General features: G+C 41.0%; 1 protein-coding gene across 2 annotated transcripts in view; it reads right to left on the bottom strand.

The window, feature by feature from the left end:
• The window catches only part of LOC123315171 (acid sphingomyelinase-like phosphodiesterase 3b), a 127,310-nt gene that overhangs the window by 26,454 nt on the left and 74,268 nt on the right, over positions 1 to 26,588 (bottom strand). For both annotated transcript variants that reach the window (XM_044900766.1, XM_044900767.1), the window contains one exon: positions 23,400 to 23,554. In XM_044900766.1, coding sequence (XP_044756701.1) covers positions 23,400 to 23,554 — 155 coding nt within the window. The remainder of the gene's footprint in view (positions 1 to 23,399; positions 23,555 to 26,588) is intronic.

Raw genomic sequence — 26,588 nt, 5'->3', positions numbered from 1 at the left:
CTCTCTATAATTCAAAGCTATCACAAGTCCCCTTCAAAATCTCTTTATATTTCGAACAAAATCAATACATTTTTATGCACTTGGTAATTCGAACGAAAAAATCATTGCTATATAATAAAACGACGCGTTAATTCGAACTCATCGGCGTCCAACACTCGACAATTCAAAGTTGGATAGAGAAAGAGGCGGAAAGATTGGAAGTACATTTTGCTACAAGTTCAAACTTGTATCAACGTACACGACCCTTTGTTTTTGTTATGATTAGTTTGCCTATTTGACACACACGAATTGGTTACTCTTTCGTTGGTATACAGATTAAAAGTTCGTTTAGTTATGAACCCTAGAAAGTATAAATGTTTGACGATTGCTGAAAAGAAGAAGTTAATCGAAAAAGTAGAGGAAGGTGAGAAGAAAAGTGATGTTGCAAAAGAATTCAAGATTCCTCTGAGTACTCTCTCAACCATAATAAAGCACAAGGAGAAAATTTATGCTACTCAAACTGCTGGAGTACGGAAAAGAACTACTAAAGGTGAATTTCCCCGTCTGGAAGAAAGCCTGGTCATTTGGCTGAGACAGTGCAGACAACAAAAAGTGTCTATTAGCGGAAACTTGTTAAAGGAAAAAGCAAAAGAGTTCGCGTCTACCCTAAGCATCAATAACTTTGCAGCAAGTGAAGGGTGGCTTACAAATTTCAAAAAGAGAAATGGAGTTGTATTTAAAAAAGTTTGTGGGGAAAGTGGAAGTGTTGATGATGTAGTATGCTTGAATTGGCACGGTAAATTGAAGACCTTGATTGAAAACTATGATGCCCGAGACATTTTTAATACTGATGAAACTGGCCTATTTTTCAAATGTATACCGGACAAGACGCTTACTTTTAAAGATGAAAAATGTCATGGGGGAAAACATAGTAAAGAGAGGTTGACAGTTTTACTTGCAGTAAATATGGACGGATCGGAAAAACTTAAACCCTTAGTGATAGGAAAAGCAATGAAACCGCGATGTTTCAAAGGAGTGAAATCGTTTCCTACTGACTATCGTGCTAACAAAAAAGCTTGGATGACGACAGAACTTTTTAACAATTGGCTTTTAACAGTTAATGGGGACATGAAACGACAAAAGCGGAAAATTTTACTATTTTTAGACAATTGCACTGTCCACAACAATCCTCCTATATTGTCCAACGTGGAACTCTACTTCTTTCCGCCAAATACAACTTCCAAATTGCAACCATTGGACCAAGGGATCATCCATAATTTTAAGACGTTCTATCGCAAAGAAATTGTTAAGCTCGTTTTAGAATCTCTCGACAAGCAGCTAACTGCAAATATCACGGTTCTGACAGCTATTTTACTGATTGACAAGGCATGGAGAGCTGTAACACCCCTAACGATTCTCAATTGCTTCAAAAAATCCGGTTTCTTAAAAGAAGATCAGGAAAATGTTCCAATACTTATGGATGATGAAGAACCAGCAATAGAACCATTAGTTGACATCAGCGGTGTGAGTTTTTCTGACTTTGTTCAAGTGGATGAAGATGTTGCTGTCTCAGGTTCACTAACCGATGGCGAAATTTTATCTGAGACAGATACGAATGAAAAAAGTAACGATGAAGATGAGGATGATACATCAGAACCTTTGGCAGAGGTGTCAGTTAAGGAAGCAAGATCCTCATTCGATACCTTACAAAGCTTCTGTCTACAAAACGAAAGTGATGAAAAAGCATTTCAGGCACTTTTTCTCCTAAAAAAAGTTATTGAGCAGTCTGAGCAGCAGCAATATGCTTTGAAGCAAACCAGTATAACAGACTTCTTTCGAAAGATTAATTAATTCACATTATGAATATACATGTATGTACACGAATGTATCTCTGAACTTTTGACATTGTTATAGAATAGCAGTTAATAAATAAAAATTGATCAGCACTTAATAATTCGAAGTTTTATTTATTTTCTCTCACAAATTTCGAACCATTTGATATTTCAAACACTCGATAATTCGTAATATTTTAAGAGTCCCTCGAGTTTCGAATTAACGAGAGTCGACTGTATCTCTGCTCCTATTCCGTTATCAAAAACGATTTTGCTCCTCAAACACAATTGAAGTTTCAGGTTTTAGGAATCCTTTCGTTTTGGAGACTTGAAGACTGTACTCCACTCGACATGATGTTCATGAAATTTTTGAAGATAAACTTGAGGTTTGTCAAACGTGCATACTTTAAAATGAATTTCCAAATTTTGTTTAAACTCTAGGAGATCCAAGTAGTCCAGTAAATTTGTTAATATCGGAATAACAGAGAATAAGGTTTGGGTTGCAAGTTGGCGAATGCGCCGGTAGCTTGATCTTTGCTCCTCACGACCCTTTCCGAAATATACATAGATACGAATGTCCCCACTATAATAGATTACTCTACTCCCTCAAAGCCGCTTTCTAATGCACCGACCGGATGAAAAACGTCGAATCTGCCATTCGAAATTCCTCTCAGAAAACGAATTCTCATACTCCCAGTTTCGTGCCGCCTACGAAAACATAGATAAATGCCGATCGTTTGTATCAGATATCTGTGGACGGGGGCGGTATCGCGTAAAACTATCGGGGAATCTCGAAGATTGGAAATCGGGGACATTCTCGGCATTCGGTAGCTTTTTGTTATTCAGGGCCTGTGACGGTCCGGCCGGTCGTGGGATAAATTGGGTCCGGCTATCTCATATCGATACATTTTGCCTGGTAGGACTGGACGGCGTCGCCTTAGGGTAGACATTTTCCGAGAGAAGGGTTAGGATGGGTTTTTCTGTGGATTGGATCCCGATCAGGGATTTTCGAGCATTCCTGCTATTTGATTATTCTTGGAATACATTTTCTATGGCCGCTAAGATGGAGGTTATTGAATCGAACATTGATTTTACGATGTGTCTGTCGCAATTCACAACCTGGAATTATATGTGTTTCTCAATTAATGAGTCGACTGTTGAAAATTGAGAATGAAACCATAGAAATCACTGGTTTTCTATTGGAAACTTGAAAAAAATATCGTTATATCATTATCAAATTTGATAATGAAGGAAATTACTGTAATGAAGGGGAGATATCGAGTGTCAAGTACATTAACAAGTTTAATACGTAGAGCCTCAGATACATTTTCAAGTAATTCATTAATAAAAAGTCCAGTAAATCGGAATAACAGGAAATAAGGTGTGGGTTACAAATTGGCGAATGCGCTGGTAGCTCGAAGTGCTAGAAATGGAATCTTCATGATGAACAAACGTGAAAACTACAAGGATTTATTCACTCCACGAATCTCAACACGTGCTACTCCCCACCAGATCTATCCATTATTGAGTCACCGCGATCGGAAAAGGACCCGGCCATAAAACTTCCGAATGGACTGTAAAATTGTCCCGGTGTCTTCTTTAGCGCGAACCGGCAATTCTGCGGGGTCGAGGGGGGCCCGAATGACGGGTGCCTCTTCCGGAATGACAAATTGGGCATGCAGGAAAGCCTGATAAATCCCCCGTGTCTTACACGGAATCGCATAAAAATAGGCGCAGTCGCCAAGGCCGGTAAGGAAGACGGATCGGTCGGGATTTTCCGGGAAAACCCCGGAAAATGGATGGACGGGGGGACGGTCGAAGGATTTTTTCGGCAGACGTCCTTCCTTATTAACCTGAGGATGATGATTCATGCTCGGGAGGCGGCTGTGTTTTGGGGGTGCGATTGTTGATCCAGCCTAAAGGATAAAAAAGGAAAACTCTAAAACTAAACGTTATTGGGTCTTTGCTATCGCGTCTTTGTTAAAAAACGTTTCTTCTTTTTGATCTCTTTCCTCCTACTGCTGGTAGCATCCGGGAAACACGTCAGAAGATCATTGAGTGGTTACCGAAGAATCGACCTAATTTGAAGAAAAAATAATTTGTTTTACATCGAGATTCAATCACAATTTCGTCTATTGAGCACGCTTTTAGCAGACTTTAGACTTCCCCACGCTCCTAAACGCTTAGCTGGAGACGAAAAACAGCTGAATAAAGACGTCCAACACCTATTACATGTGTGGTATCATCGTCATATGGTCCTCGAGCTTTTCTCTTCCTTTCGTTATCATAGGAGAGCACTGAAATCAATCTTTCTACAGTAAGTACATACTTTGTTCTGTTAGGAAAAGCAAATAAGTTTGTCTCTGTTCAAAACATTTCATTTTCCTAGGTCTACGTTAGACCAAGACTTGAATACTGCGTGAAGTGTAGCACTTGATTCGTTGATACTTTATCATATCCAGGATAGAATATGGACCAGCTGACTGAATGGTATCTGGAAACTTTCTGATTTATTTATGGCGCCTAGGCCGACTTATAAGCATCCGTAAGACGAGAAACGAATACGAAAACTACGGGCACGTCCCCAAACTAAAATCGCATCAGCGTGGATCTAGAGATCAGTGCATTTTCCTAAGTGATAACAACATCTGTTCAATCTCGATGGAATGAATGCGCTACCACCAGAACAAATAACCCGCTTTCCCAAACTGCCGGAATGCATTCATTCCCTTGCATTCGCCTCTTCCAGAAAAGCCATAAAGGAGCGACGAATGGCGGAACGAAGGAAATATCTAATATCGTTCGACGTGCCGAATATATCGTGCATAAAACGATTTCGTATACCGTTTTCCAACAACTCCTACATCTCCCGAAATATAATTTATTATTTTCCTTCTCGTTTCCTTCTCTATGCGCGACCGCGGCTTCGTTTCACACAAATTCATTTTTTATAAGTTTTCCGCCCTGTTTCCGTCCGGCCGTCATCCATTTTGGATGCTCGTCGAACACGTGTTTGGATAAAGAATTCCTGTTATTTCCACTTAGGAATTGTTGCGGGCTTCTTAGGTTCATTATGGATGAGCTGGATTTTTTATCCTACTGATTTCCACCAGCTGCCAAACATAAGTGACCCTTATTCACAGAGAGATGTCTCTACCCTTATTGTAGGACTGAGATTTACTAGAAAGTTAGCATCTTATTCCATTTTTGATGGTTCTTTTTGGAGCACTTTATAAATGGCAGTCTTTATACAATGTCTGAATGTTTGAGTACACTGTATGTTGGAAGATTTGGCCAAAAATCCAACATTTCCGTTATCCTACAGACATGTCGTTCCTAATCTGTGAAAAAATAGCGAGGCAGTCCGATAAATCAATGCGGCCGAGCGGGTTAATGTGACAATTTTTCATCCCTGACAAATCCGCACCCCGCCTCGGGAAAATCGGTTATTATTGACAGATAGGCTTTCTTCGGCTGGACGTTTATTGACGGCGAAAATCTGTCAGAGGCACTACCGGGGGTCCGGCAACCGTAAACTGCGGAATTGACTGGACGTTTCCGATGACCGAGGCTCGATAATGGCTTCTGCGGGGGTTCCGGGGATCGAGAGAGTCTTAATGGACCCTTGGAGGGGTCGGCGGGAATAACGGAAATCCCGGTTCGGGTCACAATTACTATATATAGTCTAGAGAAAATGAGGGGTTTTCTAGGAATCTATCAAGGTAATGAAACACCACATCTTTACTGCACTGTACCACTCAAACACAAGGGTTTTTTTATTAATACCCTTGGTGATCAATGTCCTTCGTATGCGACCGTGAAAAATTGTACTGCAAGCTTCAAAAGAGTATCATTGAAGATGATGACCGATCAGGAAGGCCAGTTTCTGTGTCAGTCCCCGAAAATATCGAAGCAGTTCATGATATGATTTTATCAGACCGTCGATTTGGGCTAAAACGGATATTTGAAGCACTGAATATTTCATACGAAAGCGTTCATCATATAGTTCACGTCAATTTGGACCTGAGAAAGTTGCTGCAAAATGGATCCCCAAATGTTTGAATGTTGACCAAAAGCGTGAAAGGGTAGAAGCATCGCGTTCGATCTGTTTTCGATTTGAAAACGATGTAGACTACTTAAACCGAATTGTTACCATGGATGAGACTTGAGTACATTTCTACGATCCAGAAACAAAGCAACAATCGATGGAATGGCGACACTCTGGTTCTCCAAGATCTAAGAAGTTTCGTGTCCAAAAATCTGCTGGAAAAGTTCTTGCTTCATTTTTTGGGATTGCCATGGAGTAATCATGATTGATTTTTTGGATGAGGGTAGAACAATAACCGGAGATTACTATTCGACATTACTTACAACTCTACGGAAAAAAATTAAAGAGAAAAGAAGCGGAAGGCTATCCAAAGGTGTTTTGTTTTTGCAGGACAACGCCCCAGCACACAAATCTCATGTTGCCATGCAAAAAATTCGTGATTTAGGGTTTGAATGACTAGAACACCCTCCTTATTCACCAGATTTGACTCCATCCGACTATCATCTCTTTTCTCAACTGAAAAAAAGTTGAAAAGGTCGTAAATTTTCTTCCAACGAGGAGGTAATAAAAGCTGGGGAGGTTTGGTTTGCAGAACAAAAAGAAACATTTTTTTTAAAGTCTAGAGACCTTCCAGGTTCGCTGTAATAAATGTATCCAATTAAGGGGAGAATATGTTGAGTAGTGAAATATTTTGACATTGAAATTTTGTTCGGTTCCATAGTAGGCTAAGAATTTTTCAATATTATACGTCCATTTAATGATCCTTACTTCGACTGTCTGTCAAATTATCGATCGGCCAATCCACGCTCATTGGAACAATCATCGAATAATTTCTGCCAGCAAAGTTACTATTTTTCCGACCGCTTTTCAATTCTCTTTTCGTATTTACCAGAAAAAGGTTAGAATGCATTATTCACCGTACGTCTCTGAAGTTGGCAGCCGAGTTCCCGACTGGACCAAGTCCCTCAGGATAGCGCGAAAGGCGAAAGACATGCAGAGCACGAAGGCCGAGATTGTATACCAAAATCCAACTTTTTGTTTCGGAAACTTGTCGTTATTCTCTTAACGTTCTCCCGGAGCCCTGCCAGGAGATTTCGGCGCCAATCATTGCGGTTCTAGCAAGATTGCATCCGCGAATTTCATTCGAAAGAGAGGTTCACTTCGATAACGCTGACTTTTGAAGCTTCATGTCCATGTTGTCCTCGGAATTACCAGCGAGAAGTTTTTTACAACGCTTTATCGCACGATAGGCTCTTGCCTATATCCAAACGACTTTCAAAACTGACTTGTTATCACGTAACGAGACCTTTATTTTTATCGCTCGAAATGAATTATTCAATATTTCAACGATTCATGCATTCACCGCATTCGTTCGGAGTTACGACTCCATACGGTTAAAATGATATTAAATTTTTCTTGTGTCGGTGCTCCGTCATGTATTCCAGAAAAGTTCAAACGGTTTCTACGTGGAATATCTTCGGGTTTCCTCACGTTAACCTATCTACTCTCTTATTACAGCTCCTACATATCGACGGAGAACCTCCTGCTGGAAAAATCCTGTAGAATAAACGCCAATCTAAGCGGAAAAACCTGCGACGCTATGGTTCTCAGAAACAGATCAGCTTATGGGGAAGATCAGGAACTCAAGGTCCAAAAGATCGTTTCAGAGGTTCAAATTTACATATCGTTCATTCAAGGCTTCTTCCCAGTGCTCTGTATGGCGCTTTTAGGATCTTGGAGTGACAAAACTAACAGGAGAAAACCTCTAATAATAGTGCCTGTATTTGGACATGTATTAACTCAGATAGGACTCATGATATGCCAGGTTTTTCATAATATTCCCATAACTTACGTTGCTCTCGCTCAGTCTGTACCATATTCAGTGTTTGGAGGAAAATATTGTTATTATACGGGCCTCTACAGTTACATGGCCGCACATACAGAGGTAGAATCAAGAACTCAAGGAGTTGGAAGTCTAGTCGCTTTCGATTGCTTGGCCCTCATAATTGGGAAGGCTCTTGGTGGAGTTTTGTTCAAGACCGTGGGATATCTTGGTGTTTACTCCTTTTCGATCGGTTTATTTTTGCTCTGTGTACTTTATACTTCGTGCATTCTACCACCGGAAGTACCCAAGGATAAAACTGAAGGGAAGGATGTCCGCATCGATTTTTCGAAAGTTTGCACCATGATCTTTGACTTAGATTCAAGGAAGAAACCGAAAATTTGTTTAGTTATTTTGTCTGGTTTTCTATGCAATGCCTCTTTTGATGGTAAGTAAATAATCAACCAATCATTAAACAAGCTACGGATCATATGAAAAAAGGTGTTTTTTCCTTTTCTTCTCCAATGGAAACTGTTGTTGAATGAAAGAACAAGACCAATTTTTATTTAATATTTCAGCAAGAAATATTGAAAAACTATGCTTAGTTTGAATCTTTCCAGGTGAATCATCCATTGTGTATATCTATACTAGGAAAAAATACAATTGGGATGAAATCGACTACTCTATTTACAACTCAACAATGTTTACTCTTGAACTTGTGGGTAAATATTCAATCTGGGATTTTCCAAATGGCACAAATTTGTTTTGTTCCAGGAACATATATAAGTATTTACGTATTCATGAAAGTCTTCAGACTGAGAGATTTAACTGTCGGAATCATTGGAATACTCAGCGGACTATTGTACAGTTTGGTTTCTACTTTTTCACAAAATACTTTCATATTTTACTCAGGTGAAAACTCTTGATTCCCTCAAGTAATGTTAGGTATGTTTTTTTTTGAGAAATATCCAGTAAATCCTTGCTAATTTTTCAGGTACTTTTGTGGGAATGTTCGCTGGTAACCTGATAATATCCGTGAGGGCCCTCATTTTGAAAATATCCGATATGGAAGAAATAGGCCGAGTGAACTCGATTTTCGGTATTTGCAATGCCATGACACCTCTCGTGGGTGGAACAATTTACAATGGGGTTTACCGAAACACCCTAGAGTACTTTCCTGGTTCCTTCTATCTGATAAGCACGACAATTGGTGTAATAATTTTCCTGATATTCCTGTGAGTATAAGACAGAATCCTTGGGCGTTCAAAAAAATTCTTCTTGTAGTTATTTGTTCCGACTGGATGCTGATCGCATGGAAGGAAAACGACAGGATAGTCGAACGTGTTGCCAACTATAAGAATTATTATAAAGTATTGAAGATATGTGTACATACACGTAGTAACAAGACACATCTGATTCATTCTTTCAACTTATATGAGCGTATGGATGGAACTACAGATTCTTCTTCTTCGTTTGTTGCTGATGCTCAAAGAAATAGCTGACTTTTTTTTTCTCGAAGCTGGAAATCCTTCACAGACGAAAGATAAAGTAAACAGGAGCAGATTGACTGAATGAGAAGAGCCAGGGTGCATTTTCCTAAAGCGAATCGCTTCTCTCGCGATATTCAAACGCAGTTTAAGTTTTTCAATGTTCCTAAGATGGAGCTCGAACTTCTCCATTCGGTTTGTTGTCGGAAGTCTCTCCGTGAAACAACTATTGTTCTCGTTGCTGCCAACAGGAATGGGTCAATAACAGTGCAGACTAGACAGTTTATACGCCGGTAAACATTTACCGTAGCTGAGAGCTACTGATTCGATTATGAACCTTGCTTATTCGGCATAATAATACGACGGTATAATAACATTAGGTGTTAGAGATGGGGAACTGGCAATTGTTGTTCACTGGATCCACGCTCTTAATGTGCGAAAATATAGTCTCTTTTCTTCTAGATTCTAAAATATGTCAGTCTACGTATTATCGTTGAAAACATTCATGAGATCGTGTCAATTTCTATAATTCCGAGAATTCACATCCTGGTCACCGTCGCCAACTAAGGAATATTACCTTCTCAGGTCTTAAAGCAATCTTATCATTTCAAAATATATTTTTTGTTGAATTTTACGTTGGCAAAAGATCTCAGTTATTCCACTGTACGATTTGAGTTTTTGTTGGTCTCTATGTTGCTTCAAAATTCTTTTTCTCTGTCCCAAGTATTCGTCTTACGTACCTGCCACACGAAAAACCAATAAACATGCCCCAGACCAAAATTAGCCGGACCTTTGAGGTGAAACGACACGTCGCCCTTAATGACAATGTGTTTACAAATTGTCGTTCGTTTTAGGGCCTATAAAAGCGACTCGCAGGACTTAATTTACATTTATTATGCGATATAAAACGCGGTGAAATATCGTCTCGGCTTTATTTGACAGTACGAGGCGAGGGGTTAGAAAATCATCGTTTAAATGCGGTTGGTTCTCCGCGATTTTCACGACCCGAAATGAGGTTCCCACCCGGATGATTAACCGGGAGAAAAATTAATCAGGAAGATATGAGGCGGAGGAAGATGGGCATCGAATAGGTGACGACAATGGGGAGGATTACCACGCTGCTGGCGTCGTTATGGATGGAGCGTTGTAATCCCGGGCAAACACTAATGAATACTTTCCTCGGAAAAATCGGGGAAAATTGTACCTGCAATTTTTTTCCTTCGGTTTTTGTCATTCCTTGTTCTCCCTCCTTCGCACCTTCCTGTATCCAATGATTGTCTATACTTTTCAAGTAAGTATTTCTGGATCCTAATTATTGGTCGATTTTCCACACGCAGAATTTCACTCTGTGTACTTATTTCATGAGTACATCTAGAAGGAATATGTTAAAATGCAACGAAGCATTGCAGGAATTTTATTGCTATTTCCACCGTCGAGTTTTTCTTCTATTTCCCAACACGAAGGTCCAACCCCTCCCTCGCACACCAACCCTCATTTATCCGATTGCAGAACGGTCATGCACGTCTTGTTTTTCACCCCCCGCACCCCTGTTCCATCTCATTTGGCGTCTTCGCTGGCACGAGAGACCGGAAGAACATATGGCGCTCATTTGCAACGCATGAAGGACTTTTTGCTATCGCGAACGGGCGTCCTGGAAACTGGGATACTTTCGGCTTATCTTTCCGGAGATTCCGCTATACACGGGAATAACGTCGAATGTTATTTTTGTTATTGCCGGTTGAATATGCCCGCCGTTCGTCGGCAAAAAAAAATAAAGATGTTACGACCCGAGCCATTAGCCTTATTGAAAACTGTTGTTATTACTTTTCTTCGAATGTTTTCGGAATGGGGGCTTTGCGGAAGTGGTTTCGGTCATCGGGATTCGAATATCGGGATTTTATTTCAGCCAGGATTCGGAAATCCTGGTGAACTGACCGACAAAATGGAACAACAGTGGAGAAGCTGGGTATTGAGTGGTTATTACTTTGTCATTCGTAGTAACAAACCTTTAGAATCCCGAAATAGACCTAACCTATTGATACAAAGAGAATTTTAGACGATTTAAGAGGACTAATAGACGATATGATAATATGGACTTGATGCATGACTCCTTTCAATTTTTTTAGTCACAGACGTCTGATCCAAATCTGATCTATGGACAGGATTATTCAGTGGAAAATTGGCCTTCGAAATGCTCTCATTCCCAGGCGAAACGATCCGCAGGATGTGTGAAATATTTGTTCGACGAAAAAAAAAAAAAAACGCAGTCTCTATCCCGATCTTCCAGCGCAACCAATCCCCGCGGAACTGCTTCGAGGATACCGACAATGGATCCTATCGCGTCTGAAAAAGCTCCAATATTTATCTTGAGCGTTCAGCCGTGCAATTTATTCGTCCTTTTTCACGATCCGCGCGCGTGTGGGCCCTTTAGCCGTTCGGAAAACTTTTATCATAGCCGCGCGTCCTCGGAGGATACATCGAAACAGGCCGCAATTTCTGCCATAAAGAGAATTTAATATTTACACTACGGCTCGTCGGTTATTTATCGAACGGAAAATATAAAAATGGGATATTCGACACACGGAAATGATAAAATATTATTGCACGCCCATAAATATAACGTATCGACCCCCGGGGAGAAAGATCCCGATAATGAAAAGCTGCGGTAATCTGCCATGTGCCAAATGGAACATTGGCCCTTCGAATGCCGATACGTTAACCGGAATCGAAGGATGGAAAATGTCGGGTTGTGCATTGTACGCTTAATGGGATTATTTCGTTCGCAGGTTGTTACTACATCAAAATAACCAATTCTGTTTGCTTCAACAGTTTGTGAATAACGGAAACAGACATTCAACTTGTTTCTCCTGGAATAAAACCTACACATCTCCCTAGGGTATGTAAATCCTGCAACTTATGTGGAAATTTACTGCGAACCATCAGTAGACGATGATTTCATAATTTTTTATTCGTATGAGTGTTTTGGTTCCAAAAATAATTCTCTCTGAATCAGGAAAAACTGGGGAAACCCTTTTCAATGATTTACTGAACGGCACTGATCGAACGACTGTTGTTTTTCCGCGTTTTCCACTCGCAGCTTACACAAAAAACACCCCCGACGCCCCGCGTCGTTAAATACTGGAGGCTAGCGCAAAAAACGGATTTTGAATCCAAGTTAACAATACAAACACGAAATTTCCATTGCGTTATTTTCGTGATCTCGATGAAACCGATGAAAATCGGTCGAAATGAATGCAACTAAATTGAGCCTTTCGCGCACACGAGGCAAGTTTGAAAAAACAAGGCGGTCGATGGACCGTTTCGTTATTTTTTTCCAATCGAATTCGCGGATTACCGTTTGACGGATCGGCCATAATTCCTATTCGCGTGCGATTAAATCATTCGAAAAAATCGTTTTGACGGACCGTGAATATTTGGCTCGTCGATATGAATTTTCGTAATTTAATTCGTGATCCCGATATTGAATTTGTGACGTTTGAAATCATCCGGCAATGTATTATTGGCCTCTTTGATGTATTTAATAATGATAAGCTTCAAAATTATGGTATATGAAAAGCATAAACGTATTTGTGTCAATTTAATTCCACTCTAAAATATTTTCAAGAGACTCAATGTTACTCAAAGACCAAGCAGGAAACGTTAATTAGAATAACGCGAGTTATACCTCCCCAAGAACCATGTTCGATCGATAAATAATAATTAATGAGGTTCTTTCTTCTCTCTCCGTCCATTTTTCAAGCGAGGGCGAAATCAAGGACGAAATATAACGCCATTTTCGAAGAAGATATGATGAACGAGAATTATGGCAGGCTATTCATCTAGGTCTTCGGAGAATAATGGGCTCGAGATAGGAGAGGAACGATGGGCTTCAAAGTTCTCTCTGGCGTGAAACCTTTGTTTGAGATATCACCTACAGGTTCACCATTAGTGGTGAACAATGCATATATGGATAAAATTGTGAAAAAAATCATCACGTGGTGTCTACATATTGGCATTTATGCGTGAATTTGAGACGCAACAGATGGAATTATCAAGTTCTCTCATAGTCTCCAGAAAATCTCAAGTTTACTTCCCTCTTCCTCGTGTAGGAAGTGAGGCAAGCTGAGGGCGAAAGCCCCTATTTGTTCCTCGACGTCTACGAGGGTCGTAAGTCACTTAGCTGCGGTTATGTCCCTCTATCGACGCCCCTAGAAGCTCGATCGGCCTCTTCCTACACGCCCTGTATCTATATAAACATTATTACCTGAGCATCTTCCGAATAAGCTGATATTGCTTTCAGGCGATCTCCAGCGGGACCCCAAGATAAATAGACCGGGATATGGAGCCCTTTTTACGGGACCGTTCTGGAATAGAGCCAAAGTTTGCATCCGCGGCCGCCCCTGTCAATGATTGAGGAGGGTTACCTTCGGGATGGGGGATGACGCGCCGGGTCCCATAGGGTGCGGATCAGTCAAAGGGGGATATTCGGGTTAATCAGATGACTTTGCGGATGCTGTTGTCTTAGGATGACGCGGCGGGTTTAGTGGTTTATCGATCAATTACCTCGTAGACTTGATACCGATCCTGTTTAACGTTTGCAGGTGTGATTTTACAAGAAATACGAAGGTTTCGGACCTTTTCGTTTCTGACCTAACGTCAGTTTCCTTCGATCTTTTGTTTGCAAGGGCTGAAGGAATTCTGAAACTTCAAATTTTCAACCTGGACCTCACTGCCCACTTTTTGACTCTATTCTCGATATTTCGGTCTGCACAATCCTGATCAGGATACTCCTTGTAAATTAGACCAGAATACAGGCACTCTCGGTGCAGTCGAGATGATCCAAATGAACCACTTACATCCGACTTACATACCGTCACTACCAAGCTCGTTGCGATTACTTGTTTACGCCTCGAATTGAAGCGAACTTTGCCGGGGAGTGAATGGCTGATGAGTTTCGTGAGGAAAGTGGAAACCCTAATTAGTGTTAACTCATCCATTCGTCCATTGATCGAGGTGGATGCGGACGCTTTCAGACGGGAACAATTAACGGTGATCTTCGTTGTTTTATGAGGAGTTAGAAGTCCCAAGAAACTACTTCCGAGGATGTGTTCTCGACGGTTTTGAATCGAAGCGAATACGCGTTAAAAGGTTTGGATGTTCTATCTGAACAAGGGTAGTTTAGTCTTGAAGTTTTTCTATCAAGTTTCAATTTCGGAATGGTACGAAAGCGCTGGCGGGCCACACAAAAAAATTATCCAAATGTATAATTTCGACTTGCTAAGTCAGAATTCTGAGTTACAAGTAGAAATTCTGAGATACAAGTCGGAATTCTGAGATAAAAGTCGTAATTCTGAATTACAAGTTGGAATTCTGAGATACAAGTCAGAATCCTGAGATACAAGTGGGAATTCTGAGATAAAAGTCAGAATTCTGAGATACAAGTGGGAATTCTGAAATAAAAGTCGGAATTCTGAGATACAAGTCGGAATTCTGAGATACAAGTCGTAATTCTGAATTACAAGTTGGAATTCTGAGATACAAGTCAGAATTCTGAGATGCAAGACAGTAGTGGGGCTAGAATTGGTCGAATGACATTTGCTTTGTTGCATTCGATTGTTGGCGAATCATGTGAGCGAAATTCTCTCTGTAGAGATGATTTGTCTCATTTAAGGCATGTATAGCCCTCCTCCTCCGACTTAAAAGTCGGAATTCCGACTTGTAACTCAGAATTCCGACTTGTATCACAGAATTCCTACTTGTATCTCAGAATTCCGACTTGTATCTCAGAATTATGACTTACAATTCGGAATTCCGACTTGTATCTCAGAATTTCCACTTGCAAGTCGGAATTGTACGTTTGGAATTTTTTTTTGTGTGGCACTTCAGCGCTTTCGTAGAATGGAAATGAATGCAAATCTCACATAGATTCGAACCTCCATCAATGGTACCAAAGTTAGCTGTGACTTCCAGGTAGTGTCGACTTTCATTTGGACTATATGGACCATTTTCCAACCCCTTGAATCCTCTCATTTTTTCCATTTGGCTGTCAGCCTTTCCCTCTCAATGCTTAAGGAATTAGTACAAATATATACTGGTGATACATCTCTACTTTTTTCATTGCTGTGTATATTTTGAAATACAGCATCATTTGGCGTATGATCACGCTTTTTCAGACAAAAAACCCTAGTTTTTGACGTTAAGCTCTGTTCGAGTCCCACTCGAGATTTTTCCCATTCAGACGTTCATTATCGACGAAACTACGTCGGAAAAGCGCCAACGAGCCACCGAACGGCGTATTCCGGTGCATCGCGAATCTGCGGTCGGATCGACCGACCGCTTTATGACGGTGCACAGTTGGCCGGGACGCTTTCCGTCCGATTCTCATCGATTTTTCGTTGCAATAACAACGACGGGCGTCGGTTTTCGCGCCGCCACAACGTTATCAAGCCCGTTCGCATGGAAATTGCGCTCGGCGATCTCGTCGGAATCGCAGAAACCGGGCCGGTCCTTTGCGGTCACCGCACACCGCTGCAAACCGCAGAGCGGCGCGGTTATCCGGTTGGCGAGTGCCCAAAATCGCGAACTCTCCACTAAAAAATCTCCTAGACCAATTCTGGAGAAGTAACAGTATACAAAACCCAAAAAAAATTAACTCTCTTTTTCTTTTTTGGTTGTTCTCCTCCTCCTTTTACTTTCGCTACCAAACTTTGTTTTAGCCTTCTTTTTGGGAAGAGAGGTGGCTTATTCTTGAGCTTCACTGTCTTCTTCTTCTTTAGTTTCTTCTGTCGCCTTCTTATCTTCATTATCCTGAAGCATATGCTCAAACTCTGCATCAGAATTTCTTGCATTGCTGCCTTCACCTTCTTCATCTGACCTTCCTCTCTACCTTTTCCCAATTGTTATTCTGAAAGTGAGAGCTTTTGGAGTTTTTTTCCACCTTTCTTTCCTCTGTAACTTCTTCTCCTCTTTTCACTATCTTCATCGTCATCCTCTTCATCTTCATCATCATATTGCCCCATCTTGGCAGTTGGCATTCTTGGCCTTGTGGGTTTACCATATTCAGGTTTTGAAGTACTTGCAGCTGCTAGTTTCTGTTGTAAACGGGGGTTAATGTTCGAGAATTCTCTCCATTTTACAGCTACCAACATCATAAGTTTCGACTTTTGGGTTTTCCTTAGCAAGCAAAGGTCTGACATGTTGTTGGAAGAGTTTATATGTAGTCAAATGTTGAAAATCTGATTCTGAGTATTCCAAGTTGACATCCGTTAGTCCAAAAGTTGAACAGACTTCATCAATGGTGGGCATTCCTCCTGATGCAGCACTGCTTTCTTGAACAGGTGTTGGAGCTGCAGAATGCTTAGTAGAACTCCTAGATTTTCTGCTCTTCCTACTTGACCAAAGTCAGAGTCACCACCGTTCTCTTCTTCCACACCAAAATCACTTTCATCGCCACTATCATTTATCTTTTTTTTTTCTTCTTTTTGCCTTTTTTGTCTTACCCTCGAGCTTTTCGTTTATTTCCTGCTTTACGTTTCCTACTGTCATCTGGTTCATACTCATCGTCACCTTTCACTTCTTTAGGAGCTCCATCTTTAGATTCTGGCTCATTTTCTATTTGATTTTCTGAACCTTCTCCACCAGCATCTTCTTCTTCGACAAAGGAATCTTCCACCCCTTCATCAGATGCCATTGTTATATCAATACTGACTCACAGAGATTTCCTGGACATATCCAAGGAACAAATATATCTATTAATAATATTATTTGAATTTTATTGACAACTTTTTGCAAGTACTTGGCGCTATTCACCTACAACATCCGCCATTTGTATCAAAAAAAAATAACAGTCTGCTTTTTTCTCGATCGTGTCTGAAACAATGGTACGCTCACCGCTAAAAATCCGAACAATACAGTCCGACGATCAGGACGCGAAATTATCCCCGACGTTTCCCGGAAACGACGGAGGGATTTCTGGAAGTATCACGTGATACGGGCACGTGAAATGGTAATTTGTATCTTATCAACCGGCCCCTAATAACTGTTGTTATCCCCGATACGGATCTCGCGCCATTTATCTCGGGGTTCGGGGGGGTGTTTTCATCAAATACGATAATGACAGGTTATGGGCCCAGGGGTCGGGTTCGCCCACTGTGATTAATCGAAGGCAGTCCCGGCTAATTCATCCGGGCCGGGCCGATTTTTCTCGGACGGGGCCGGGGGACACGCAATCTTACGGTCACGTGGTGGACGATTGCGAGGGAGGAAGCGTCCTTTGTGGCCAGGGGAAGGCGAGGATTGATTGCGGGGAATCGGGCCAGATTCGTTCTTGTCCCCGAGAAACAACGCGCATATTGTCGTCCGCACGGAGCCCCCTTTCGTCGTGTCGTGAATGTCAAGTGCGTGAAAGAAGAGAAATGAATTTCGCCCCCGGAAAATCTGGAACTAGTCGCCGAGGGTTTATTTTTATTTCATACGGCTAGCTGGTGAGAAATGCGCGACCAGATAAACTGCGATAGCCATAAATTTCACGTCACTTTTCCCTCTGTACCTTGGACATTCGAAAAACAAATTCTTAGAGATTTCCACCCCCATGGGGTGCATTGAAATATGTGAAGAAGTAGTGACTAGTGATATTTTGAATAGAGCGTAACGGCTTCTTGATTTTATACGGAAAACTCGACGACCCATTCACCAAACTACTTCCGACGTGGTTTCGGTAAACTCTATCACACAAAACACCCAATTTCCTTGGAAGGGTGCACCGTTCTAGGCTTTTCTCAGTCTCTCCGCCCGTGAGGGATGTATCGATCCGTCAAGACTCCGAGATGAATCCACCCCCTAATAAGGATGTCTTCGCTGCTTCATTAACCGCCACTTTATCACCATCCTCGGCAGTAGATCTGTTAGAATCTGAAGAAATTAGTTGAGATTGAGCCGTTGCAGATGTTATTCCGGTACGCAACGTCACTCTGTTAATTGGCGAAGTTTTACATTTCAATTCGGCGGAAACGTTCTCTGCCGCGGGGTTATTTGATTTAATTGGAGATGTTGCAGGTCGGAAGTTGGAGTCATCCTTAATTAATTGTCTCGAATTGGGCTCACTTGCAGGATATCCGAATCCTTTTAACACATGTGCTGTGAAAAGAATAAGAGGAGAAAAACCTATCTAGGTCAATGTATTGTTTTAGAAGAGAAGTTCAGAGATATGCAGAAAATGTTGCCTTCGAATCAGCAAACAACACTCATCCATTCATCAATAATCGATCAAGTTTCATTCACAGGACAATGAACGAATAACCAAAAACTCGAAAAAATATATAAAACGTTATTAGCAGTAACTTTCGGAAAAGTTTGCGAACAACAGAAAGGGAAAAACCAACTTCACGCGTAGTTCTTGAAATCGCCCGAACTCCAACGAGTAAAAGTTGCAATAAACTCTCAGCGTGTTGTTCATAAGCCCTCGAAACAAAAGTATAACCCGATAGGGCCCATAAGAATGGTTTGGGGGCGTTTTGCGACATAGGCAGCGGCTTTTCTGGTCCCGAAACTTTTTCAACTTTTCAACACTCCGTAACCCTGGTAGGAGTTATGGTCAATATTGATAATGGCCGGTGAAAAACTTTACCCTTACCCGAAAAACGATGTGTATTACGAGGATGTATTGATGTCTAGTTAACCTAGACTAGTTCCATGCATAAAAAAAATATTGCGTTACCATAGCAACGAACGATAACTCATTAGAAATGTCAGTGTGAAGTTTGAGGTCAAAAAAAGTATATCAGAGTTACGCAATAAATTAAAAGAAAGAAGATGTCAACCGAAATTGTGAAAATCGAAATATTGGAGTATCGAGCCATCATCAAGTAACTGTATTTAAAAGGGTTAAGAGGTAAGCAGATTTACGAAGATATGCTTAATACCCTTGGTGAACAATGCCCTTCGTATGCGACAGTGAAAAAATTGGACTGCAAGATTCAAAAGAGGTAAATTTTCCATTGAAGACGATGACCGATCGGGAAGGTCAGTTTCTGTGTTAGTTCCCGAAAATATCGATGCAGTTCATGACATGATTTTATCAGACCTTCGAATTGGGCTAAAACGGATATCTGAAGAACTGAATATTCCATACGAACGCGTTCATCATATAGTTCACGTCAATTTGAATATGAGAAAAATTGCTGCAAAATGGATCCCCAAATGATTGAATGTTGACCAAAAGCGTGAAAGGGTAGAAGCATCGCGTTCGATCTGTGCTCGATTTGAAAACGATGTAGACTTCTTAAACCGGATTGTTACTATGGATGAGACTTGGGTACATTTCTACGATCCAGAAACAAAGCAACAATCGATGGAATGGCGACACTCTGGTTCTCCAAGACCTAAGAAGTTTCGTGTCCAAAAAGCTGCTGGAAAAGTTCTTGCTTCAGTTTTTTTGGGATTGCCATGGAGTAATTATGATTGATTTTTTGGATAAGGGTAGAAAAATAACCGGAGATTACTATTCGACATTACTGATCACTCTACGGGAAAAAATTAAAGAAAAAAAACGCGGAAAGCCATCCAAAGTTGTTTTGTTTTTGCAGGACAACGTCCCTGCACACAAATCTCACGTTGCCATGCAAAAAATTCGTGATTTAGGGTTTGAATTACTAGAATACCCCCCTTATTCACCAAATTTGGCTCCATCCGACTATCTCTTTCCTCAACTGAAACAAAGTTGTGGAGGTCTGGTTTACAGAGCAAGAAGAAACATTTTTTTGAAAGGTCTAGAGACGTTGCAGGTTCGCTGTAATAAATGTATCCAACCGAAGGAGAATATGTTGAATGATAAAATATTTTGATAATGCAATTTTGTCAGGCTCTATAGTAGGCTAAGATTTCTTCAATATATCCTCGTAACTCATTGAAATTCATACCTCATAGAACATAGATGGCGAATAACACAAGGCGTCTCGCATAGGCTCCACTTCTTCTAGTTCGAACCCTCAAAATTCCCAGATCAACCTTCTGGAATCCTGGGATTCCATCCCATTCCGACCCATTTCGATCCCTTACTAATTCCTCCGAACGTCAGTGTTAAAGTTCAAACGATATCTCTCGGAGAACGGCTCAGATCGCTGATAACGACGAATGGCAGCTATCGGAATGGTCCTTTCGGCGGTTTTCCCTTCCCGAGGTGGCCACCGGACCGAATGTTTTGTCAACCGGGTACAATGTAGTGACAGGGGATGAGGTCGGTTCATCCTTGACGTGAAGTCAGCAAGTTAACGTGCATTCAGGGGATGAATCGGCTGGGAAATAATCCCGTCAAAGTAGATTCAGGCTGGCCGATAACGCCTCTAGCATGGACCGATGAAGGACGTGGAGCGTGATGTGGAAAGGATGATTGATATACAGGGTGATTCGAAACTTACGGCGAAAAATCGTTTCAGACATTTTTTGACTATTTTGCTTGCAACCAATTTAATTTCATAAATTACAGCAGGCCTATAAATGAAATGCGTGGGTTGTCGTCTCGAGAAAAATCCGCATCTTCCCTATTCCCCTGTTCGAGCTCCGAACGAAAAAAAATCCATCAAATCTTAATCGCGTTAATCCAATTTTCCGGCCGCCGACAAAAGAGGGCGCACCTGCAACGGACAATTTAGGGGTAATAAACCGTAGGGCCGAAATAATGGATAATTTCATGTAGATGGAGATTTATCCGGTAGAAAATTCGCCGGAGATTTATACCGGCGTCCCGCCGTCTTGATATTAGAAAACGGCGTTGTCTGAAATTCATTAGACGCGGTCGTCAAAAGACGTATGCCGCGCGCGCGAGCGCCCCGTGAAAATTAAATATTTTTATCGGGTTCTTGATTAAACGGAGGAAATATGAGGTAAGACGGCCGGGGAATGCTGATGAATAATATACTTCCGCGTTCATGAAGACCCCCGTTAACACTTGTTGAACGCGTGAAGGCATATTTCGATGAGAATTATGGCGATTTTATTAGGAAATCTGCGGAGGAAAACGAGCCGAATGATTCTCTTGTAGTCTTGTTCAATGATTCAAAGTATCTTCGAATATTCCATACAGATTATAAAAGAATTGTTACGAAAAATTCAAGGAGTGATTCTCTATCAAAAAATAGCGTGGGGTCTTTCATAATAATTTTTTTCAGCAAACCAATTTTGAATATATCCCCCTAAAGATCCGATAGAGTTTTTGTGTCAAGAAATTTGTCTTAAATAGAATATTCGATGAATTAATCAATTGAAGAAGAATCGAGTGGTTATAAGGACTTCAGGGCTTGGTTTGCTACGAAAAATTTATTGTCCAACTTTAAGAAATGCCTGCTGATGAACCTACAAGGTTTGAAAGCTTCTTGGGATTTCGAATCATGACATACTCCAGTAAAAGTAATCGTATCTCCTGCTTTGACATGCATTCTGAGTCTTCGAAAATTACATTAATTTCCGGATGTTTTCAATCCTAGTAAGGTTCCAAAGTGGACTAAGAACATCATTTTTCTCCGCTAAAAATCTCAGAAGGGTCCTCAAGAAATTATACCTACTCGATGCGAAAGAACTATCGCTGCTTCCTTCGATGAACCGTAAAAAAAATACAATTCCACACCGGAACGGCTTCTCCGTAGAAAACCCCATAAAATAGCTCTTTGGAGCCGCTTACCGCCGAGCACCGGAGCGACAAATTAAAGACGCGCGCGCGCCGCCTGCTGAAAAGACCCCCCTCAAAAAAAAACCAGAAAGCACCCTCGGAATTGGCGCGAAATTGGAAGGCTCGCACAAAGAACGACGCTAGGTTCAAAGGTGTATCGTTCCCTGTTGTTTCCCGGGAAAATGCTAATGATTTAGACGTTCCGGCTCGTACGTGGGGGCCCTCTATTCCCGTTTTCCGATCCCGAATCGATATCCGCGATATTAAAGATGAGGTTTTCAGGAAATTGAACTCGAATGGGTACGGGGAAATTGCAATATTCACGCAGATGTATATTCTCGACGGAAATATTGTTTACTTCTTTCGTTTCGCATTCCCCGATAGGCAGATGCTCGGTACGAAATTGAAAAATTTCTCTTGCAGTTTCCCCGCGGGTTGTGTGGGCTGAATGTGACGAGATGAAGATGCAACCGTTCACAAGGGGCGTGAAAATGACGTTTTCCAGAAGAATCGTTTCAGTTTTTCCGTACCGCAATTCTCATGTTGGGATGAAATGAATTGGTCACGTGAAAATGGGGGAAATTTCCTAGGAAAAACCGCCTATTGTTATGGCATTTTACCGGATGGCTTGATTCCGATGTTTTCCAATCCCAAATAACCGATGAAATATATATTTTCATCGGTAACAAGCAAAAATAAAAAATAAAAACAATTGATGATGAATTCATTCGGCAGTATTAACAACGATGGTTTTAAATTTTAAATTCGATTCTCATATTCGTCAAAATATAGAACCAAATATAAACCTGAATAAACTCACACATGCATAGTTTGATACCCGATAAAATCCTCTATTGAACGATAATATACAACAATCCTTGCATTTCACTGTAAATATTATAAACCACTACACGTATTTTCTATATTTTCTAAGAGGTGACTTGAAAACATGAAAAATATTTTAATTATAGTAAAATCTGTGGAATTCTGTAGAAGGTCTTTGAAACTAGAAATCCAGTCGTCTTCAATGATATGCTCTTTCAAAAATTTGACGAAAATAATTTTTGGGTTTTAACTGTAATACTTCGAGTATTATTAATACTGAAAATAATGTGATGTTTCACAGTCTTATGCAGAGGGAGTTGAATGAAAATTCTTCTAAGATATGGAGTGTCAAATTTTCCGTTCATCAAATGGAAAGGGAAAAGAGATATTTTGTTGAAATTTTCGATATATGGGTAGTCATTCATCCTCCGAAACAAAAAATAAGGGTATTCGCCCACTGTTGGCAGCATACTACAAAAATATCACAAACTTCTTCAGTGTTTTCTACTTTTTTTGAATGTTTTCATTGGAAATTGTTAGGTTCAGAGCATTACACCATCAGAACTTTTTTTTTAGATCAACAGAAGAGAATTAAAAGTTATGGTGGTTTCAAAGGAACTTCTTGAAGATGCAATTGTAACCAAGAGTAGGCGGATGATCTTTTATGTTAACTGTTACTGTTTTTTCCAGTTTTATCAAAGATTCTTCGTCAATTCGATACAGAGCTAAAAAAAAACCCACTCACCGTCTCCATGTTCCTCTTGAGCTTCTTCATGACACCCTCCAGCCATTCCCACTGCCTGGCCGCCTCCGGGTCGTTATCGGCCTTCCTCATCAGGTTCGTGTTGAGCACCACGATCTGCAGCTTCTCCGTCTTGCGCTCGATTATGTAGTAGCCGCCTGCAACAACGAACGTCGACTTGAGTAAGGTCGTTTCGGATGCTCCGGGGACGCGTCGCGGCGTCGGAAGTCCGGAATGCGACCGACTTCCGGGCGCGTGCCGAGATGCACGTGATTCCGGCCCGCGAAACTGTTTAAAAAGGGATCGTACCGATCTAGAGTCGATATGATAATTCCGGAAATGTTGTGATAAATATTGTCGTTCGTGGAGGGCTTTAGGAATCTATCAGAGATGACTTGGATGCTCTGATCCATTCAGAATTTGTGTAGTGTTAAGTATAGTATTACCTGAAGAAGATTAAAGCTTCATTGAAATCTTTCAGGGCATGAGACTGACGAATTGATTTGGAAATTGATCCCGCCGGAGATACTAGACTTTTATTGCACATTAAAGTCAGTCAGAATTTTTCAGAAAATTTTGTAGGTCTGATAGAATTATAAAGAAACATATCCACTCAACAGGTAGATTATAATTATTCTCCCTACTCGATTTCAACGGCGTTTCATTGAAGAAATGAACCTGCAGATAAATTTCCTTATGATTACAACGCAAAATCATATACGTATAAACAGTCACTTTCCAAACAGAGTATGAGACTCGAGATGAAACCTTATGTTCTATTGGCGAGACGAGACGAGAAATTTGAAAGACGTGGATGTCAATTTCCTAGTGCTGAGGTTGCAAAATGGTGCATGCGCCGGGTTCAAATAGCAATTCTACAAAAATATAGAGTTTTACGCGAATTTTTCGAACAATTTTCAGGTGAAACATGGATCTTCACCCTATGCACCTCCAGATGAAGAGACATTCACTTTAGACTCACCAATCCAGCAAGGAATGTTTTTCTAGAAAGTATTTCTGAATATTTTACTCAGAAGGAAACATTTAACCTATTGAGTAACGAAATACTCTCATAAATATATATCCGCATCATACTGGGAGGCTGAGAAAATGCTTAGTTAGAAACCATTCAACACAAGTGAAGAAATTCAAGCGTCCCCATTCATTTTTCACGAAACCCCCATCTGTAAGCATCACTCATACCCTAAGAGTCAAATCTGTTAGCTGTCCAAGAAAAAACCCATCAGTTTTCCGCCGAAGATGCATTTCGACGCCGCCTCACCTTGCATCCCCATCGATTTCCCATCCATCCCCCAACCAACGAGCGCATCAATCCTCCGGTCGGTTACTTTTAAATACGCGTTCCAGCCCCCGTCATCCGTCATCTTTTGAAAGTTATCCGACAGGTATTGGGCGCAATAAAAGCTAAGAATAATTCCCGAACCTGCCTCCTTCCCGACCTTCGGGAGATTATGAGCCGATCGGGGGCTCTGCTCTCCCTATATATATCCGATAGATGGATGGTTCGGGGACTTTATTAGGGAAAATTCGGACAATGATCGAACGGCAAGAAGAATGAATTATCGAGCCGGAATTTAGCCGTGTACTCGTGGTTCTATACCCTTGGTTATGTTTGTCAGGGGATGATTTATGGTCCGCGAGGCTTGCCAGTTTTAAGAGGGAGTTCTTGGGGTGAATACTGAGGGGTAATTCAGGCATTTTCCTTAGTTATGATGAAGACACCCATTCTTCATCGTTGAATGCATCTGCAAAGAATGTGTCCCATATTTAAATACTGATATCTTGTACTTTGCATGAAGATCTTTATCTAAAAGGTGTACAGTGAGGAATGTGTTAAATTTCCAAGGCCAACCGAATGCTTTCATAAAAGTGAATGGACTATCATAGTGTTGAAGATTATTTGGAAATTCATACGTTCGTTTAAAACCCTGGATGTGTCAACTACGGTCTCGTAAACAGGGGACGCTTTCCCATTTTCCATCACCTGGCAATAACACAGCCGCGATGCCGTCCGCGTAGACCGAATGTCCCGTATAGATTTCCATTCCCGGAGCGCACTTTATCGCACGTGAAAGCGACCCTATTGGTCCGCGAATTCCCATATAATTCCGGTTGATACTCGCCAAAAGCAAAAGCTTTTCCGAATTAAGGGAAATTCCATTTTTACGACTGTCGTAAAATTCATCGCCAACTTTCGGCATCTCCTATGTAAATTAACCCCGCGGAACCCCCAGGAGGTGGCAACACGCCGCCGCCGCATTAATCCTGGCTAGAGAAAACCCGCTTTCGAACTGGAATTGGATACAGATAAAGTTTGCAGTTATGACTGTTATATCGTAGAACGGCGCGCGGTATGATACTTTATTGCTGTTTGCCGTTTGTCGGTCGGCGTCGCGACGCTCTGACGACTAGGACGACGACGCTAGAACGACATAGTTGCAACAATGTGGGGCTTTTCAGAGTCGGAATGCCGGATAATGCGGAAGCTGCAGGAGCGCTCGGCGGAAATGACAAGATGTTATTGATACTTTTTCAGGTAATCCAACTGTTATTGGATATGAGTGATGTTAGCTTTGTTGCGGTTTTGTTATATCCCATGGCTTTTAATGGCGATGTTTTACAACATAAGTTCAATCTTGAAAATCTCAGGATAAAATACGTTTAAAATTGAAATCGAGGAACAATATAAATCAGTAATTAGCTGATTCTTCATGGGGTGCTTATGCCATCACACTTCGTACGGCAGCTTTATCCTTAGTTTTTTCTGCTGCCGATTAGTACTGTTGCTCTGTTTGATTCAACAGTGCCCACGTCAATATAATCGATAACCTATTCAATGATTCTATAAGAATTGTTACTATGGAACCATCAAATCTATACTTCTGCATTGGCTACCTGTTCTTTCAAACATCGTACCACCTTATATTCACCGACAGGTGGCAGTCTTGAAGTCTTGCAATATATTCCATTCCTTCCCAAATTTCCTCTCAATTTATCATACAAGTATACCAGAATCTAGAAGTGCCAGATTGAAAACTCGCAAGCCTTCACTCCAATAATTTTCTTCATTCGAATAATAGTCACAAAGAACTTTGGCAATCAAAATGGGATTCTTGTAATCTCCTATATAAATTTTTCGATTTAGAGCAACACAGCTGGTTAATATCCCCT

This window comes from Coccinella septempunctata, chromosome 6 (assembly GCF_907165205.1).
Source record: "Coccinella septempunctata chromosome 6, icCocSept1.1, whole genome shotgun sequence".
Lineage (NCBI taxonomy): Eukaryota > Metazoa > Arthropoda > Insecta > Coleoptera > Coccinellidae > Coccinella > Coccinella septempunctata.
Note: the sequence above shows the minus strand (reverse complement) of the source record. Positions and strands in the feature narration are given on the sequence as shown.